The following is a 20697-nucleotide window of genomic DNA, read 5'->3' on the forward strand; positions in this document are numbered from 1 at the left end:
CTATGGCATCTACTCTGGAGTTGATCCCCTGGGCGTTCGTTCATATGAGACCTTTGCAGAGGGCGTTGCTTTCCCCCAAGTCCGAAGAGTTCCACTTACGCTTGCCTCTCACGGATCTAGCCAGGAGCAGTCTCGGGTGGTGGTTGGTTCCCGAGCACTTTCAGCTGGGGATGGACCTGGAGAATCCCCAGTGGCTGATTGTGACAACAGATGCCAGTCTCTCCGGTTGGGGCGCAGTTTGTCAGTCGAGATCGGCACAAGGGCAGTGGACAACTCAGGAGTCCAAGTGATCCATAAATCGTTTGGAGACGAGAGCGGTTCGCCTGGTACTGCACAGCTTTCTCCCCCTCGTCCACCATCAGTCCATAAGGGTTCTCTCCGACAATGCGACCAAGAAGGGACAAAAAAGTTGGCCAGTGGCTATGGAAGCAGACAAACTGATGGTCTGGGTGGAACACAATCTCGTACGATTGGCGGCATCTCACATAGCTGGGGTGGACAACATCCAGGCAGATTTCCTCAGTCACTAAAAAATAAAAAACTGGTACAATATGTGATAGGAATTGTAACAAAAAAATAGAAAATAATCGCATATAGAAATGAGTAAGACAACGTGGACACTTATAGCATGTACTTCATGTTTTTCTTTTAGAAATATAAGCCCCTGACAAAGTTTACGAAACACCAGCGGTGTCTGTGGCAATTGAGAAACAACGTGAATCACCCCATGATTAAGCATATTGAGCAAGCACTACAAACAACACGTGTTTTGAACTTTATAATGCTTTCGCAGCGTAAGTGTACAAGTGCTCACGGATGAGGGTTTAACACGTTGTCTTACTCATTTCTATATGTGATTATTTTTTATTAGATTTCCTCAGTCGCCAACGGCTAGACCCCAGAGAGTGGGAACTGTCCGAGGAAGCGATGAGGGGCGGAAGGAGTAGATGCCACTGTTGGAAACAGGATGCTGGGCTTGATGGACCCTTGGTCTGACCCAGTATGGCATGTTCTTATCCCATCTCCGCCCATCACCTCAAGTGGTCTTCATTGGAGCTCTGCTAAACACAGCTCAGGCCAAGGCCTTTCTGCCTTGCCAGAGGGCCATCACCTTGGCTACCATTGCAGCAGAGGTTCAACAGAGCCAGCAGGTATCAGCCTGGGACATGTTGAGGCTGTTGGGCCTCATGGCCGCAACCGTCCATATCACTCCTTTGGCACACTTGCACATGCACAGAGCCCAGTAGTCCCTGAAGTCACAGTGGCGCCAAGCCACTCAAAGCCTCCAGGATTGCATCTGAGACACCCCGTCTCTCAGTTGTCAATTCAATTTCCTGGAACTCCGGACAATCAGGTATGTGCTGTGGGCTTTCAGAGATCGGCTGTCCAACAAAGTTGTCCTGCTCCAGACCGACAATCAAGTAGCTATGTGGATGTCAACAAACAGGGAGGCATGGGATCGTACCTCCTGTGTCAGGAAGTGGTCCAGATCTGGTTGTGGGCTCTGTCCCACTGGCCAGGACGGAGAACGTGGTAGCAGACAGGCTGAATTGAGCCTTCGGACCCCACAAGTGATTCCTGGACCAAGGGGTAGCGAATCGGATATTCCACCTCTGGGGGAGCCTGGCTGAAGATCTGTTTGAGTCCCCCATGCAACAAGAATGTGCCTCTGTACAGGTCAGATAGCCAACCAGCCTCGGATGCCCTAGCCTGTCATTAGGGCAAAGTTCTTCTGTATGCATATCCTCCGATTTCCTGGGTGGCGAAGAAAGTCCTATGGACTGAAGTTGAGGAGGTTTCCCGTATAGTGTGAGCAGAAGGCCCTAGATCTGTTCTCCTGCCCTACACAAAACTGCTTGATTACCTTCTGTGCCTTTTGGAGACTGGCGCAAAAACCAACTCCATCTGGGTTCATCTTAGTACAATTTGCACATGCCACTACAGGTTAGATGGTACGCCCATCTCTGTACAGCCTATAATTGTACATTTCATGCAGGGCCTGCTTCAGTTGAAGCCTTCCACTGTGTCTTGGGACCTCAACATGGTTTTCGCTTAGCTATTGAAAGCTCCTTTCGAGCTGCTGTGCACCTGTGACTTGAAGTACCTGACCTGGAAGGTCATAATTTTGGTGGCGGGCACTTCAGCGCACAGGGTCAGCGAACTCCAGGCCTTAGTGGCTTAGCCACCTTTACTAAATTTTATCATGACAGGGTGGTCTTGCGTACATACCCTAAGTTCCTGCTTAAGGTGGTGACGGATTTCCATCTTAACCACTCAGTAGACCTGCCAACATTCTTTCCCAGGTCCCATTCACCCCAAGACGAATGAGCACTGCACAGTTTGGACTGCAAGTGAGCTTTAGCCTTCTATCTGAAGCAGACAGAAGCCCATAGACAGTCCACCCAACTTTTATAACTTTCAATAGGAATAGGTTGGGTGTTACCATTGCTAAATAGACACTATCCAGTTGACTAGCAGATTGCATCTCCTTCTGTCATACCCAGGCGGGACTGCATCTTGGGGATCATGTCCAGGTTCATTTTGGCAGGGTCGGTGGCCCTCTTGCAAGCAGTTCCCATGGAGGAGATCTGCAAGGCTGTGATGTGGCGTTCTCTCCACACATTCACATCACATTACTGTCAGGATAGGGATGGCCATTGTGATAATAGGTTTGGCCAGTCTGTCCTCAGGAACCTGTTTGCGGTGTAGAACCCAGCTCTTCCAACCTAGAGCCCGTTGTTTGGGTTCAGGCTTCTCCCCCTCAGTCACCAACAGCACCGGTGGTTTTGTGCCCATTGGTACCTAGTTGGGTGTCTATTGGTCCCCTTTTTGTGTTGGGGAGCCGCCTGCAGCTAGGGATTAACCCATGTGTGGAGACTGCCGTCCTGCTGCTCCTCAGAGAAAGCAGGTGTTCCCCCAGGACAGCAGGATGTTAGTCCTCACAAAGCCCGCCTGCCATCCTGCTCAGCTGGGTTTCTCCTATTTTTTTATTTTAATCATAATTCTATGTTATGAGACTGGATGTGTGGTGTAGGGCATGCTGGGAAGGCTCAGGGTGCCCAGTCAAAGTCTAGAAACTGACATAAGTTTTCCACATCGAGGCTCCATCTGCTGTCACCCATGTGGTTTCTTCTGAGGGCACGGGGAAGGGAAGAAATGGAGGTGGTGCCAGACAGATGGATTTTTCTCAGGGACCACAGATTCAAGCATGCTATTTTGTGGGTCCTCTTTTCTTTTCTAGATTTTGCCACAGTCTGTCAGGAGTGTGCTGATTTCCATTTTCCCCAACTTCAGGAGCAACTGGAAGTAGTTCAGCAGGTTGTTCTCTATGCCAGAGCACAGCGTGGCAGGAAGTGGAGGCTGCAGCAGGGTAAGTCCCAGCTTTTTACAAGAGGAGGGGCGATAGCCTGCCTGATGAGGAGCGCTGACCCTGGGTGAGGGGAGGGGGCCATTGCCTGCCTGATGAGGAGGGCTGACACTGCATGAGAGTGGAGGGGCGATGGCCTGCCTGATGAGGAGTCTCTCAAGGGGGACTTTGTCAAAAGGCCTTCTGAAAATCCGAATACACCACATCTACCAGTTCACTTTATCCACATGTTTATTTACCCCTTTAAAAAAAAAGTTTAGCAGATACGTGAGGCAAGACTTCCCTTGGGTGCATTCATGCGAGCTGTATCCCATTAAACTATGTCTGTGTATATATTGTGTGATTTTATTCTTTATAATAGTTTCCATGATTTTTCTCAGCACCGAAGTCGGGCTCAACAGTCTATAGTTTCCCAGATCACCTCTGGAACCCTTTTTTCTTTTTTTAAAACTCTTTATTTTCATAAATTTCCAAAATTCAAGTAATAAATTGACATATATAGAATATCAAACAGTCATTAAGAAGAAACAAAGAAAAATACAAGAAAAATAAAACTAAGCAGTCCTCCTAATGTGACCTCATGTTGGGGACTAATTAAACAAAGCATCAATAAAAAGAAATAATGACCAGAACATTTTTAATAATCCACTACATCTTGGACTTTATCTATAAAAATTAAGAAGCAATAGACAAGGGTCTCTCTCTATGCTGCAAAAAACCTTCTAACTGATCTGGATCAAAAAAGGTGTATTTAAGGGTGCCCAATTTAACAACTCATTTACACGGAAATTGAAGAAGAAATGAAGCACTCATATCTAACTCTCGTTCTTTCGTTTGCAAAAAAAGTTTCCTTCTCAGCTGAGTGGTTTTAGCTATTTCAGGAAATATTGCAAGTTGTTGGCCAAAAAACCTCTTATCTGAGGCACGAAAAAACATTTTCATGGTCCAATTCTATCAGGTTCTGGGCAAATAGAAACATAGAAATGACGGCAGAAGAAGACCAAACGGCCTATCCAGTCTGCCCAGCAAGCTTTCACACTTATTTTTTTTCTCATACTTATCTGTTACTCTTGGCCCTTATTAGTAACTTTTTGGTTCTATTTACCTTCCACCCCCTCCATTGATGTAGAGAGCAGTGCTAGAGCTGCATCTAAGTGAAGTAGCTAGTTTAATTGGTTAGGGGTAGTAACTGCCGCAATAAGCAAGCTACTCCCACTGTTATTTGTTTACACAGCTTATGCAATTCAGGCCTAATTGGTTGTTGTCTGAATATAAATCCTCATTTCTTCATTCCCCCCCTGCTTTTGAAGCAGAGAGCTATGCTGGATATGCATTGAAAGTGAAGTATCAGGCTTATTTGGTTTGGGGTAGTAACCACTGCAACAAGCAAGCTACTCCCCCGCTTTTTTGTGAATGCAAATCCTTTTTTCCACATTTCCTCTTGCCGTTGAAGCATAGAGCAATGTTGGAGTCGCATTGACAGAGTATGTTTATCCTACGCCCCTTTGAAATCCTTCACAGTTTTGGTCTTCACCACTTCCTCCGGAAGGGCATTCTAGGCATCCACCACCCTCTCCGTGAAGAAATACTTCCTGACATTGGTTCTGAGTCTTCCTCCCTGGAGCTTCAAATCGTGGCCCCTGGTTCCGCTGATTTTTTTTCCAGCGGAAAAGGTTTGTCGTCTTTGGATCATTAAAACCTTTCAAGTATCTGAAAGTCTGTATCATATCACCTCTGCTCCTCCTCCTCAAGTACCACCAGCAAAGTAGCAAAGCCCTCAATATCGACCTGAGAGACCTGGAGCATGGCTGTTAAGTTATCAAATGCATTGGGTTGTATAGGAGAATTACTCAGTGCTACAGAAGATGGTCTAGAAGAAATATAAAAGGCTTTATTAATAGGTGGAATAGAGTCATGTGGTACCTTAAGTACCTCCATATAAAACTTCCTAAGCATTTCAATAGGAGAAATACTAGTTGACTTGGGAAAATTAAGAATTCTCAAATTCAACCTCCTTGAATTATTTTCTAAGTCTTCTAATCTTCGTTGATTAAATTCTTGCACTTTAGGTAAATGTGATACTGCATTGTTTAATGTTTCACATAGCTTTTCCAAATGAGAAATACGATCTAAATTACCCTTAATAACTGTATCATGCCCCAGAACCTGAGATTGAATGGAACCAACAACCATAGAAATATTCTCAATTTTAGACCCAAGAGAGATTTCCAGTCCCTTTATACCAGGGGTGGGCAATTAATTTTCCCATGGGGCCGCATGAGAAATTGGGATGGTTTTAGAGGGCCGGACTAATATAATTAACTCAGTTCTCAATAGCCCTACTTATGAAAAGACAGCAGTTTACCACCAATGTATGTCCTCTGAGAAAACACAACAAATAAGACTGATACAAACGCTTACATGCTAGCAAAATATCTCACCTCGGTAACAGACACAGAACCGACCTAACATACTCCCAGGATCTGTAGTAATGCACATAAACTAATCCGCACACAGTTACACCTGTATTATGGAATACACTCAAACAGGAGCAACCCTATCTATGAAAAGGCAACACTACAAATATTACATCAGACCATAAACACCAATACACCTCTTATTAGGAAAACAGAACTAACAAGCAGTTATAGATCCCCAAACAGAAATAATTGTAAAACTATACTAATAAGCAGAATAAATGTTTCTAAACAACTATGAACAGAATAACATCCAACAATTAAAAACTCATAAAAACTATTAAACATTCTCCAAACACCAATAAAATATTTCAAAAAAGCAGACATCACACAATTAAAATGGCAGTCAAGAAAAATAAACTTAAAGCCACCTTTACTTACCCCCTCCAGCAGCTCTCCTACTCCCCTTCCCTGCAGGCCATGGCACACACCAGAAGCAGCAGTAGAAGCTAAGCTCTATACTTATGGTCCTCTTCCTTAGTGCCCATGTCTCTCACACACACACACCATACCAGTCATGCCCCCATGACCAGTTTCTGTCTCTCACACACCAATCATCTCCCAAACAGTCTTTGGCACACACACACCAGTTACCTTCCTGAACAGTTTCTCTCATGCCATACACACACACACACAGGCTTCCCACTCCCGTGTTCTACTTGCATATATGGTCTTCTCACTCTCATAATCACTTTCTCTGTCTCTCTCTCTCACACACACACACACACTCACTCACCAGTCTCTCACTCCCATGCTTGTTCTCTCCACATGCACAGGCTTCTCATTCCCAAAATCACTTTCTTTCTCTCTCTCACACACACACACACCAGTCTCTCACTCCCATGTTCTCTTTCAGATATACCGGCTTCTCCCTCCCATGATGTGTCTCACACACACCCGGGTTTCTCACTCCCATGCTCACTCTTCACATGCACAGGCTTCTCATTCCCATAATCACTTTTTCTCTCTCTCTCTCACACACACCAGTCACCTGATCTCACTCATGCATACACACACACACAGGCTTCCCACTCCCAAGTTCTCTTTCAGATATACAGGCTTCTCCCTCCCATGCTGTGTCTCACACACACCCAGGTTTCTCACTCTCATGCTCACTCTCTTCACATGCACAGGCTTCTCATTCCCATAATCACTTTCTCTCTGTTACACACACACCAGTCTCTCTCATTTCCATGCTCACTCTCCACGTGCACAGGCTTCTCATTCCCTGAATCACATTCTCTCACATTCACACACACCAGTCTTTTTCTCTCACACACACAGTCACCTTACCAAGCAGTCTCTCTCTCTTATGCATGCACACTCACCCAGGTTTCTCACTCCCACAACTCCAGGCTTCTTATGCTCATGCTTTCCCACATACCCAGACTTCTCACTTCCATGCTTTTTCTCTCTCACACACACACATCAGTCACCTCCCTGACTAATGCCTCACACTCTCACATACACATCAGTCATCTCCCTGAGCAATCACTTTCATTGTCTCTCACATACACACACACATCAGCTCTCTGACCACTCAATCACACACAGGCTGGCTGGCTGCTTCTCACTCTCTCTTACTCACTTCCTCTTCCCCCTACATATGTCACAGAGTTTTTTGCCGGTCCGCGGCGCGCGCTCCCGGTCTCTCCCGCTGCCGTTGCCGCTGGGCTGTCAGCACGTTCAAGCCCAGCGGGAACGGCAGCGGTGTTGGAAGAAGCTGTGGCACCCGCGGCTGGCTTTTTCTTCTTCCCGCGCCTGCCCCCCCCTCCCGTGACCCGAAACAGGAAGTGATACACGGAGCGGTGCGCGGGAAGGAGAAAGAGCCGTGCCGCGTCGGCTGCAGCATCGGCCCCCGAGCAATTGAACCAGCCGGCAATCGAGAAGAGTCAGCAGCATGAGCCCCCGCAGGCAAAGAAAGAAGAATCCCTTCGGCCGCGGGAGGCTCATGCTGCTGACTCTTCTCGATTGCCGGCTGGTTCAATTGCTCGGGGGCCGATGCTGCAGCCGACGCGGCACGGCTCTTTCTCCTTCCCGCGCACCGCTCCGTGTATCACTTCCTGTTTCGGGTCACGGGGGGGGGGGCAGGCGCGAGAAGAAGAAAAGGCCAGCCGCGGGTGCCACAGCTTCTTCCAACACCGCTGCCGTTCCCACTGGGCTTGAACGTGCTGACAGCCCAGCGGCAACGGCAGCGGGAGAGACCGGGAGCGCGCGCCGCGGACCGGCAAAAAACTCCGTGTCATATGTAGGAAAGAAACTCGAGCGAAGGCACGCTGTCCGATTGGCCGGTGCTGGGCAAGGCTTGCCCAGCACCGGCCAATCGGACAGCGTGCCTTCGCTCGAGTCACTCCCTCCTCCCCCCCCCCCCCCCCCCCCCGGACGCTGTAAAAAAAAACCCAGTTCATTCTCCGCTCCCTCGCTCCCCGATTGGCCGGCCAATCGGGGAGCGAGGGAGCGGAGAATGAACTGCTGCCTTCCCTCTGCAAGGGAAGGCAGCAGTGCCTCATTCCCCGTCTGCTCTCAGCAGTGGGCGGGCCGGATTCAGCCCGCGGGCCGCCCCTTGCCCAGGTCTGCTTTATACAGTCCAGAGTTGTTGCTTCCATCGCTGCTCGACACCCTCACTCCGCCCTCCTTACCACTGTGGCGAGTCCCTCTGGGCCTGATGGATGGTTTGCTGCCGTGGCGTCGTCTTGCCGTCTTCCTCCGGCGTCCCCGGAGTGGCATGACGTCGTGGATCCGCCATGTTCCTGATGACGTAGGACACGCGCACGTGTGCTCCGAATGATGTACCAGCAAGGGCGCGAACCTCGGGGGCGTCCCCCTGAACTGACGTCATCCGCTTCCAGTATAAAAGGTCTCAGAAATTGCTAACGGATCGAGTTAGCAAAGGGTTTCGCTACCTAAGCTACTCTGCCTCCTCGGACTTACCAGGGGTACCCGCTCCTCGGAGGCCTCGCTCTCTTTTCTCTATTTCAGATTGCCGATAGGAACCGGTACTCGCTCCTCAGGCCCATGTTCCTGAACACTCTGAAGATTCTCTACTGCCTGGAAGCTATCACAGATACAGACAATTATGAGTTTCCATCGCTGTTTCAGAGCTTTCCCTGGAACCAGGTACTCGCTCCTCGAGGGCCTAACCCTTTCTAGCTATTGAGCTTTCTAAAGACCTTATGTGAGATCTGTCATCCAGTTCTGGCTATGAACACAGTATACCTGTCTACTCACTATCTATAGTTTCTCTACAGCTCAACTACCCTGAGACCTGAGGGTCTTCAGCCCTGCCGGGTATAGCAGCTCACTACTGCCACCTCTGGTGGTTCTAATAAAAGAATTCTAATAAAAGAATTCTGTGTCTGTCTCCATACTCAAGCCTAGCCAGTGGTCCCTCTCAGGTTATCCTCCTGGGGGCGCAGTCATCTGCCATTGGCCCAAGGATTCACCTATCTACATTCCTCTACAGCTGAGTGTCCTCTCCAAGCACTCCGCTGGAAACAGATGGCTACTCCTTTCCTACCAGGAGTCTTCAGCAACAGATTCATAACAGCTTGCTAACTCCACCTCCTTCAGGAGCTAGTACACAACAGATTGCTACTCCTAGCTCTAACACAGAGCTTTCCTAACAAGATTGCTAACTCCTCCCCTTCATAGGAGTTTAACCATAACAGAGTGCTGACTCCTCCCTCCAGAGGAGCTCGCACAAAACAAGATTGCTAACTCCTCCTCTCTCAGGAGTCGAAGCATAAGAGATTGCTAGCTCCCTAGCAGATCTATAACAGATTGATAACTCCTGTCTGATGTCTCCGCCCATTCGGCACCAGATCCATAAAAAGAGTGTTTCCATGGTAATCTGCGTAGGCCTCTCAGGAAGATTAGAAGAGGTACCAGGAACAAATATCAACGAGGTATTATTAGAAGTAACAGAAGTAACCTGAGGGTCCAACAAAACAGGTTCCCCCCACCACAGGAGAAGCCTGTATAGCACTTACAGGCTGAGGCAAGTTCTCCTACGAACCTGATAAAGGCGCAGAGTCCAGTCTTGGTGGTATATGGAGATCAGGGCTGAGGGAGGTGGAATTCCCTGAAGAAGAAGCGGCAGGAACCCTCATGCCAAGCTGAGACAGCACTGATGGTGTACTGATACTCAAAGGCTGCAAAAACCCATTAACGGTCAGCTGGGACACCGAAGTGGGGAGTAACATTAGGGTTGGAGGGGAAAACACGAACAGTCCCCTTCCTGTTCTTCCCCGTACGACCAAACAGATTAATGCTGAAGAAGAAATAACAGAGAGAGAGAGAGGAACTTACTTGAGGGAATCTTCAGAGTGAGAAGCAACGAGAGACATAAAAGAAACTCCACAGTTGGACAAAGCCGCGTGCCTCTTTGGCATGCTGGCGGCGGTTGCGCACCTCTTCGGGCCCAATTATGAAGGCCACTCCCAGCATCCCAAAAAGATGACGTCTGGACGCCCAGGTCTAGCCAGAGGCTGAAGCCCTTACGAGGCAGAATGAATCAGCACTCTGGGAAGTTCAGGGCAGTTCTTTGTCAGGTCGAGACCTTCTCTCTCCCCTCTCTGCAGTCCTGATCTGTGGGCCCAATTATTAAGGCCCCTCCCAGCGTCCCGAAAAGATGACATCAGGATGCCCAGGGCTGGCCAGAGGCTGAAGCCCTAACGAGACAGAATGAATCAGCACTCCAGGGACGTTCAGGGCAGTTCGTTGGCAGGTTGAGACCTCTTCTCTCCCCTCTCTGCAGTCCCTGGAGCCCTTTTTATATATCTGTGTTACATTGACCACCTTCCAGTCTTCAGGAACAACAGATGATTTTAATGATAGGTTACAAATTACTTGTAATAGTTCTGAAATATCATTTTTTAGTTCTTTCAGAACCCTGGGAATTATACCATCCAGTCCAGGTGATTTGCTACTCTTCAGTTTATCAATCTGGCCTACTGTATCTTCCAGATTCACTGTGATCTGGGTCAGTTCATCTGAATCATCACCTTTGAAAAATATCTCCGGAATGGGTATCTCCCCAATATCATCCTCGGTAAACGTTGAAGCAAAGAATGCATTTAGTCTTTCCGTGATGGCCTTATCTTCCCTAAGTGCCCCTTCAACACCTCAATCATCTAATGGTCCAACCAACTCCCTCACAGACTTCTTTCTTCAAATATATTTTTTTAATGTTTTTGTTATGTTTATTTGCTTCTACAGCCAATTTATTTTCAAATTCTTAGTCTGTCTTCTCATTGTTTTACATTTAACTTGCCAATGCTTTATGCTTTTTCTTGTTTTCTTCTAATTGATCCTTCTTTCAGTTTTTGAAGGAAGATCTTGGGCTAAAATAGCCTCTTTCACCTCTCCTTTTAACCATACTGGCAATCATTTAGCCTTCCTTGCACCTTTCTTAATGTGTGGAATATATCTGCCCAGATTAGGCACTTAAGTCCTTTGACAATGTATCCTTAACGATCCTCTGTGCTTTTCCCAAGTGTCTTAAAATCTTTTAGCCTTTATCACCCACCTAGTGAGGCTGTTGAACACTTCCATGGCTAATTCAGCCCTACTGACAACCAGGGCTGAATTAGCCATGATATGTGGGTAACATCATTCAACGGTCCCATCTCTCTGAGCTTGGTCAAATTTTACTACTGAGCAAGGAGGTAACATTATTCAATGGTCCCATCTCTCTGAGCTCGGTCATATTTTACTACTGAGCAAGGGTGGGAATATCTATGTGAGGGCTGCCTCATGAGCCCCTCAGTCTCTTTGTATCTGAGCTTCAGCAAGGACATGTACCCTCTCTCTGCATCGCATCAGCCCCTGGCGTGATCTATGCACCAACCTTTTACTCCACCACGTCCATAGATGCATTGTGTCTCAACACCATTGATGCAATAGTCATCTCCATTGGCGTAATCAGCCTGGGCATCATCGAACTTCATCCTTCAGAACTGTTGACATTCTGCACCTCAGTGCAATCAACACCAGTCCCCAGCCCCATCAGTGTATTCAGCGCACTTGAGGCTAGAACAGACTGGAGGTGAAGCATTACATGCTGATGTCCTCATCTCTGTCCCACCTTTTCAATCGTAGACTTCATTTGGAGACTCTGAATCCGAAATGCTCTGTGGTGCCTTCGGTCTCTATGTGATCACCAGTGCAATTAACCTTGGAGGATTCCCCCTCCTGGAGTCCAGTAGGAGCTTCACAAAAAGATGACCCTTTTCTGGTATTGGAGGATGATGTCTCTTCCCCAGCTTCTGGTTAGAGAACACCAAAGTCCACAGACCAGGTGGATGAATTGGTGAAAGCTTTCTCTGCTTCATTGGCAGCAAGAGACAAGGAAGGCACCCTTTATCCTTTCCTGTCCAGAGTGTCAGATTTGGTCCCACAAACGGGACTTCCTTTCGACTTCATGACTCAGGAGTGCCCATTAGAGATTCTAGTTGTTAGATATATCCCTCAACAATCCCTTTCTGTGGAGGATTCTATCCAGTCCAAGAAAGGAGCATAGGACACCACTGCCTGGTCCATGCCCTGATTGCCTCCATCGTTGGGATTGCGGGTTAGTGTCCCTTCATCTCTTGGTTCCAAGGAGATCCCCTCAGATCCCTTATCTGATCTGCCGGAGCATTCTTCAGAACTAGAAGACCACTCATACTCTAAATTTCTGGACAAGCTGGGAAAGATGATAGTCAACATCTGTAGGGAAAAAGATCCCTGCACCAAGATCTTCGGGCTGCTTTGGATTCTGGAAACATTTTGAGCCTGCAGCAACCTGATTCATTCAATCCTGCAGGATTTACAAATAGAATATGGTAGAGTCCCACCTTTTGTCCTCCCGTAAGCAGGAAATTGGACTTGAAATACAGAGTACATCAGGCTCTGAGGCTTAAAGTAGTCCAACTACAGTGATAGCGGAGTTGACATTAAATGGACTAAAAAAAACTAGAATGTTCTCCAGCACCCCTCCAGGTAAGAATATGAGGTGGTTGGACAGTTTTGGGAAGAGGATTTTCCAGAGCTCGATGCTCAACACCCACAGTACAGTCCACCACTTCTGTATGTACTCAACTGAAGCCGCTGGTAGAGTCTCTTGTTGGGGGGCATTTGAAGCTTTCTTCTTTGAGGCTCTGCTGTACAAAACTGGGCCTCTTCCCTGGAGCGGTTATCTTTGTTGCATCCAAGTTTTGCAGAGTGCTTGCAATGGTCTAAAGAGACCAAGAAATGTGCAGTTCAGCCACTTTTAAATCCCAAAATTTTGTATGAGTTAGAGTTTACCATTAGGGCAATCTGCTTCTCCACTGACTTCAATGCCTGGAAGTTATATAGAGCCGCAAGCAGAGTTCAATTAATAGAGATTCTGTAAGAAGGCTCCTTTCCTCTAGACTGCTGGGGTCATCTTGAGCGATGAATCACAGCTGGGCACACATGGAAGTCACATCTTTCTGCATGGCCCCGTATGTGTGCAGGATGGTTCACGACTGGGCTCATGGCAGGTCACATTGCTCCGCATGTCTTGCATGTGTGTGTGTAGGGTGGTCCACGGCTGGGCACATGGTAGTAACATCTCTCTTTATGCCCGGGTGCATGCGAGGGAGGCAGCAGGCATAATGAGTATTTTTACACTCACTGTGATATGCTGAAGCGTGTTTTTTTACCGCACACCTGGAAGTACGTTCTTGCATTTAGGAAATTGAGAGTTTTAGGCCAAAAAGCTTTGAAGCAGAGTGTTGCAAGGATGAGACAAATCTTCCTGCCTTGTCCCCCTGGCCAGCTGGAGCACTGTGCTTCAAGGAACTGTCCTGCAATAAAGGATGAAATATCTGGAAGGGTATACAGAAGGGAAAAAGATATAAAGTGTTTATTTTTAAGCAAATGATTTCAATCTTATGAAAGTTTACAGACCACTTGATATTTTTGCAGATGACAGGCATGTACGGTTCATAGCTCCATCTTTCCGTAGCTCCAAGCACATATATTGGGCTGTTATTGTCCTGGTTGGAGCTCTCTCTGTGGGTTGTAGGAGTGGGTTTGTGCGCGTATTTAAAGAAGTTCTTATCCTCCAGGAAGCAGCCCCTGGTCACACAATCCCAGTGTCCTGAGAGAACTCTTTCAAGGGGTCATGCCTCACTTCCCGCGGACACCTACAGAATTGTCCTTGTGGTCCCAAAGTACTAATTTCAGCTAAGTGGTGATCACCATATTTCTGATTACTGGTACTCCTCTGGTCCCTGAAATAGACTTCTCTTTTCTGCTTGTTGTATAAATTGCATGGTTTAAGTGTGCCCTGTAGTCGGTTGCCAGCAGCATATCCTATTCCTGTTTACAAATGAAAAAGTTAGAACTGAAACCTTGATCTCAGCAGGGTCAAATCAGTCTCTAGCCTTCAGCGTGCCGAAATGAGTGCATGGCTTCTGGGTCTGAGGCACTCTCTGCTGGCAGGACACCTGAGAAAACCATCGTCAGTACTGACAGAGTTAAAACATGGCGTGTATATAGGCCTTCGGCTTGGTCCACTATACATGGAATCTGTGTTGGAAAACTGGGAAGAAATCAAAACGTCGTGATTTGTCAGACAGCATCATGTGACCATACGTCAGCATCCTCCGTGCAATCAGCACACGAAGAGCTGCTGACCAATGGCAGGGCAGCTTTGGCAGTGCTTGATGACATCAGTCTGTGATCTGTCATCAAGCACTGATTTCATCAGAGACTACAGAACAAACAAACCATCAATAAATGGCTTTTCTTTCTTTCTTTTTTTTTTTCAAATATTATCCCCTTTATTCCCATCTTCTTCGTTACCCCTCTCCCCAGGCAGCATGCCTTGGGGTACCATCATTGCCCCAAGGGCCAAGGTTACCCCGACAACCTTGCTGACAGCAAGCTGGGGCCATAGCAGCAGGACCCGCCTTCCTCCCTTTCCTGAATGGGCCAGAGTGCCTCGCATCCACGGCATGCATAGGTTCAGCTGGTCCCAGCGGACAACCTGAGCCTGGGGCCCTAGTACTGCAGTGTTCAGCAAAAAGTGGACGTTTTGCAAGTTTCGATTCCTTTGATTGTGACCAAGATAACAACTGGCTAAAGGTGATAGATGTCCATGAATTCTGAAGATGATATGCAAACGTTTGTATACAGAGCCATCTTTGGATAATTCGTTCTAGTTAAAAAGCACAAATGTGTCTTCTGTGGACTTTGCATGGTTTATCAGAGTGGGTAAACATGCTGGCATGTGCGTGACTTGATCTCCACATACTTCTCATGGAACAATGCATCGCACTCACTGCGGCAGTCCCATGTGCTCTGCAAATCAAATTGTATTCTTGATCGCCCCTCTCTCCATGCACACAACTGAAGAATAAAGGAAATGTCTAGTAAGAAATGTGGTAATGTCTTCCAGAATCAACGAGCAGAAATGGAGAAGATGATAAAGCCAAGAATAGTGACCGAAACCAATCCAACCTATTGCCTGGTGAGTGTGTGTGTATATATACTTGTTTTTTCTGATGCGTCTTAGTTTTACACCCTTGTGTCATATATTGATGTTTTGTAGCAGATAATACATACAAAGTGAATTACGCAGGTAAAAATCTGTTTTACGCTCATCAGTCTGCTGTTGGAAACTTGCCGACTCTCAATGGAGCAATGTTTGATATGAAGGGTTGTCTCCGGGGTTCCAAGCATTTTCGTCCCTTCGGAAGGACGACCTTTCAGCACCTTGGCCTTTCGGTAGGTCTCAGTCCTTTCTGTTAGGAATTGTGGACCCTTGGCCCGAGGTGGGGTTGTTGCTACCTGAAGGGTTGGGCCCCACAGGTCCCCACCGTCGGGAGGCGAGGCTGGCGGGAACAGAGGCAAGCTGGGACTTCGCCTGGCCCGACCCTCGTTCCCCGCAGGTTGAACCCTTGGGTGCCGGGACTGGCAGGACCTAGGAGCACCTCTTTGTGGCTGGTCCCAGAGAGGGTAGGCGAGTGGGTGCAGAAAGTGTCAGAGAGGTTAGGCACAGTTCAAGTCAGGAGGACTCGGAGGGAGGAGGAGAAGAAAGAGAGTCAAGGAGTGCAAGGCCCCTGCAGCTCTGAAGGGAGTAGAGCAGGACCACGAAGGAGTGACCTCGGGATGAGGAGGTGCAGAGACACGAACTGTAGAATGCTGGAAAGGTGAGAGCGGGGAACCCGCTGTAGCTGGCGTCAGGAGAGTAGCAGCACAGCAGGGTGCCCCGAAGAGCAGGGGTACTGAGTCAGGGTCAGGTGGAGCACTGCACAGAGCCAGGTCTTGATGAGAGAAGACCCTATAGCAAATCCTCAGAGAAGTACCGTGGAGGTCCCAAAGAGCAGAGGGCACTGCGGCAGGGACTCACACGTAAGGCTGTGCTGAGAGAGAGTCCGGGTGAGGTGGCGCTGAGCCTGGCCCCGAGGAGCGGGAAGTGCTGTGAGAGAGTCCAGGTAAAGTAGCACTGAGCGAGGACACGCAGAGCGGGAAGTACTGCAGAGAGAGTCCAGGTGAAGAGGCACTGAGCCTGGCCCCGAGGTGAAGTAGCCTGGTCCAGGTGAAGTAGCGCTGAGCGAGGACCTGCGGAGCGGGAAGTGCTGAAGCAGGAACCCGGAAGGAGAAGCATAGAGATCCGAAGGCAGGAACAACTGGTCCGTGGAATAGGAACTGGCACCAAAAGGAACCAAGGAACTCGTTGCCAAGTCGGTTAGTGAGGGCTGGAGGTGAAACTTATATATGATGTCATCAGCCGGTGACGAGCCTGGAATTCCCGCCATTGGTCCTTTAAATGGAAGACAGATGGCCCGCACCTAGAGAGGCCCAGGAACGGAACACTGGCTGGCGGCGTCCCAGCTGCCACGTGGATTGCAGGGAGCCAGGAGGAACGCGGCGGCAGTGACTGGCCAGCACCGCGAGAGCACCGGGGGTAGAGAACCAAGCATGACATGACGTGAGTTGGGCTTTCCGCGGGCGACCGTGCCTGCGGTCATAACTGTACCACCCCTCCTAAGCCCCCCTCCCGGGGGGTTCGGTTTCAAAGGATGAGTGACATGGAATTGCTTGATGAGGGTTTTGTCAAGGATATTGATGGCTGGTTCCCAGCTATTCTCTTCTGGTCCGAAACCCTCCCAAGAGAGAAAGTATTTCCATTTCTTCCCACGTTTACGCACATCGAGGACATCTTGCACTTGGTAGACAACATCAGCTTCGGAAGAGAGTGGCTGTGGCTCGGGCGGCTTCTTCGAGAATCAGGATAATACCAAGGGCTTTAGCAAAGACACATGAAATGCGTTATGGATCTTGAGAGACAGTGGTAGCCGGAGCTTGTAAGTAACCGAGCCCAACCAGCGGAGCACCGGAAAAAGGCCGATGTATCTGGGTGCAAAACGTGAAGATGGAAGCTTGAAGCAGATAGATCGGGTAATAAGCCACACCTTGTCGCCCGGTTTGAACTGAGGGCCAATACAGTGATGGGCATCAAATAATTTTTTGGCCCTTTCGGCTGCTTTTTGTAGTAGCTGTTGAGTGCTATTCCAGAGCTGGTTTAACTCTTGGGCGGACGACTGAGCCGAAGGTGAAGGAACGGATAACTGTAATGGTAGTGCAGGAAGAGGTTGTCTGTAGACTACCTGGAAGGGCGAGGAGCCCTTGGATGATGAGGGATGAGAATTTAATGCAAACTCCGCCCAGGGAAGGGAGGTCTGCTCAGTCATTTTGCCAGAGGTTGACATAGGTACGCTTGAGCGTCTTATTGGTTCTCGCCGCCTGTCCATTGGCCTGAGGGTGATATGCAGAGGTGAAGTCCAGGGAGACGTTGAATTTTCTACAAAGGGACCTCCAGAAATGGGCTGTAAATTGAACAATGCGGTCAGATAGGATGTGCTTAGGAAGGCCATGGAGCAGGAACACATGACAGATGAAAAGATGAGCGAGTTGTGGGGCCGATGGAAGGCCAGGCAGAGCAACAAAGTGGGTCATTTTTGAAAAACAGTCGACAGTGACCCAGATGGTGGTGTTGCCGCTAGAGAGAGGAAGGTCGACAATAAAGTCTGTAGCAATGTGAGTCCAGGGCTCACTAGGGATTGGTAAAGGTTGTAAGAGACTCCACGTGGGCTTCCCAAGACTCCACGTAGGCTTGTGCATCCTTCCTCATAGTTGGCCACCAGTAGAATCGCTGGAGGGTAGCCAAGATTCTGGACTGCCCGGGGTGCCCTATGGTGAGGGATTTGTGGGCCCAGCGAAGCACTCTCCGACGCAGCTGGCGAGGGACCACCGTCTTCCCAGGTGGAACTGAGTAAGTGGTAGCCAAGATGACCTTTGCAGGGTCTATGATGTGGCGATGAGGATCCGGAAAGTCCTCAGGGACAAAGGACCTAGAGAGATCATCAGCCTGGCTGGTCGGTAGCGAAGGAGAAAGTTAAATCGGGTGAAAAAGAGGGCCCAGCAGGCCTGACGGTGATTCAAGTGTTGAGCCCGGTGCAGGTACTCGAGGTTCTTGTGATCAGTGTATCTGAGGTTGAGCTCTCTCGAACCAGGGACGCCACTCTTCGAAGGCTAATTTGATAGGCAGGAGCTCCTTATCTCCTATGGCATAATTGCATTCCGCATTTGAGAAACGTCTAGAGAAAAAGGAGCATGAGTGTAACGTTTGATTAGCAGAGTACTGGCTTAAGACCGCCCCAACTCCCTCGTCGGAGGCGTCAACCTCGATGACATACGGACGTCTGGGATCAGGATGTCGAAGGCATGGCTCATGGAGGAAGGCAGTTTTAAGATCTTGAAAAGCTGTTACGGCCTCAGGCGACCAGAGAGAGGGATTGGAGCCCTTGCGGGTCATGGCCATAAGAGGTGCGGTCAAAGTGGAGTAGTGATGAATGAAGGAACGATAATAATTGGCAAAGCAAAGAAAGCTTTGTAGAGACTGAACGCCTGTGGGCTGAGGCCAATCCCGGATGATTTTTAGCTTCTGAGGATCCATTCGGAAGCCTTAGCTCGAAACGATGTATCCAAGGAAGGGTATGATCTCTTGCTCAAAGGAACATTTCTCTAGTTTTACATAGAATTGGTTCTCTCGGAAGCACTGAAGAATGCAAGCGATGTCCTAACGGTGGCTTTGCAGATCTTTGGAAAAAATTAGGATGTCATCGAGATACACTACGACGCATTGGTACAGCATATCTCTGAAGATCTCGTTCATTAAGTTTTGGAAGACAGCTGAGGCGTTGCAAAAGCCAAATGGCATCGCGAGATATTCGTAGTGATCGTCTCTTGTATTAAAAGCTGTCTTCCACTCGTCTCCCTCGTGGATACGAACCAGGTTATACACTCCTCTGAGGTCTAGTTTGTAAAAAATGTTTGCCCCTCGGAGACTATCGAAGAGCTCAGAAATGAGAGGAAGAGGGTAACGGTCCTTCTGCGTGATCTCATTCAAACCCCGATAGTCGATGCAGGGATGGAGCAAACCATCTTTCTTCCCAACAAAATAAAACCCTCTCCGGTGGGAGACTTGGAGGGTTGGGTGAATCCTTTGGCCAGGTTCTCGCAGATGTATTCTGACATGGCCTGCGTCTCAGTGAGAGACAGCGGGTAAATCCTGCCCCGAGGAGGCTCTATACTGGGAAGCAGATTGATAGCGCAATCGTAGGCTCGATGCGGAGGCAGGATATCAGCGGCCTTCTTGGAGAAGACATCGGCGAATGTTGAATATTGAGGAGGAAGGCCGGGAGGCGGAAGAGAGGTAACTAGACAAAGCCGGAGCGAAACAGGCTCCAGACAATTAGAATGACAGGAGGGCCCCCAGCGAGAGAGTTGCAGTGTAGCCCAGTCAAACTGGGGGGCGTGTCTTTGTAGCCATGGTAAGCCCAAGACTATCGGCTGTATGGCTTTGTCCAAAACATGGAAGGAGATGGATTCCACATGCAGGGATCCAGTTTGTAGATGGATCGGAGTTGTAACATGGGTGACCTGACCGGGTAAGGGTTATCCATGGATAGATGAAAGAAGCAAAGGCACCGGGGTATGGATGGTGGGAATCCGAAGGTGTTCTGTTAGTTGCTTCAAGATAAAGTTACCTCCAGCTCCTGAATCCACAAGAGCCAAGGTATGGAACTCTTGATTGTCCATTTTGATGGACACCGGAAGGGTTAATGGAGGAGATGGAGAAGTCAGGCCTAGAAGCAGTCCTCCTACCGAACCTAGGCCCGAGGGTTTCCTGGACAGGCGGGTAATGCGTGTCCGGAGTTACTGCAGTAGAGACAAAGGCCCGACCGCTGGCAACTGCATTGTTCTTTGGGTGAGAGCTTACCCCCACCCATTTGCATGGGCTCCTCTGCAGTCTTAATTTGGGGAAGTGAGTCCACCCTTAAGGATGGAGAGCATCGAATGTGGCACAAGCTCACCGTAGGCTTCTTGGAAGTTTGGACTTCCTGCGAACACTCCTGGAGACGCCGACCTATACGTCCAGTGAGGTCAATTAGGGAGTCAAGGGAGGAGGGCAACTCACAGGCCACCAACTCGTCTTTGATACGAGAGTTCAATCCCTCCAGAAAGATGGCTCTGAGACAATCAAGGTCCCAATGTAGCTCGGAGGCTAGACTACGGAACTCTATGACGTAGTCAGCTAAGGACCAGATACCTTGCCAGAGATGGAGCGTGGATCCAGAAGTGGAGTGTCTGCCGGGGTCGTCAAAGACAGAGTGGAACAAAGCAAAAAACCCGGGCAGGTCTCGGAGAACCGGGTCTGCATGTTCCCAAAGAGGCAAGGCCCAGGCCAAGGCCTTGCCATCCAGGAGAGAGAGGATGTAGGTGGTTTTAGTGATCAAGTCAGGGAAATAAGCTGGTTGCAGGCGGAAATGCATA

General features: G+C 48.7%; 1 protein-coding gene across 5 annotated transcripts in view; it reads left to right on the plus strand.

Annotated features, from left to right (window-relative positions):
- The window catches only part of C4H12orf4 (chromosome 4 C12orf4 homolog), a 188578-nt gene that overhangs the window by 116671 nt on the left and 51210 nt on the right, over positions 1 to 20697 (plus strand). For all 5 annotated transcript variants that reach the window (XM_029597293.1, XM_029597294.1, XM_029597292.1 and 2 more), the window contains 2 exons: positions 3242 to 3370; positions 15254 to 15325. In XM_029597293.1, the coding sequence (XP_029453153.1) occupies positions 3242 to 3370; positions 15254 to 15325 (201 nt within the window). The remainder of the gene's footprint in view (positions 1 to 3241; positions 3371 to 15253; positions 15326 to 20697) is intronic.

This window comes from Rhinatrema bivittatum, chromosome 4 (genome assembly GCF_901001135.1).
Source record: "Rhinatrema bivittatum chromosome 4, aRhiBiv1.1, whole genome shotgun sequence".
NCBI lineage: Eukaryota > Metazoa > Chordata > Amphibia > Gymnophiona > Rhinatrematidae > Rhinatrema > Rhinatrema bivittatum.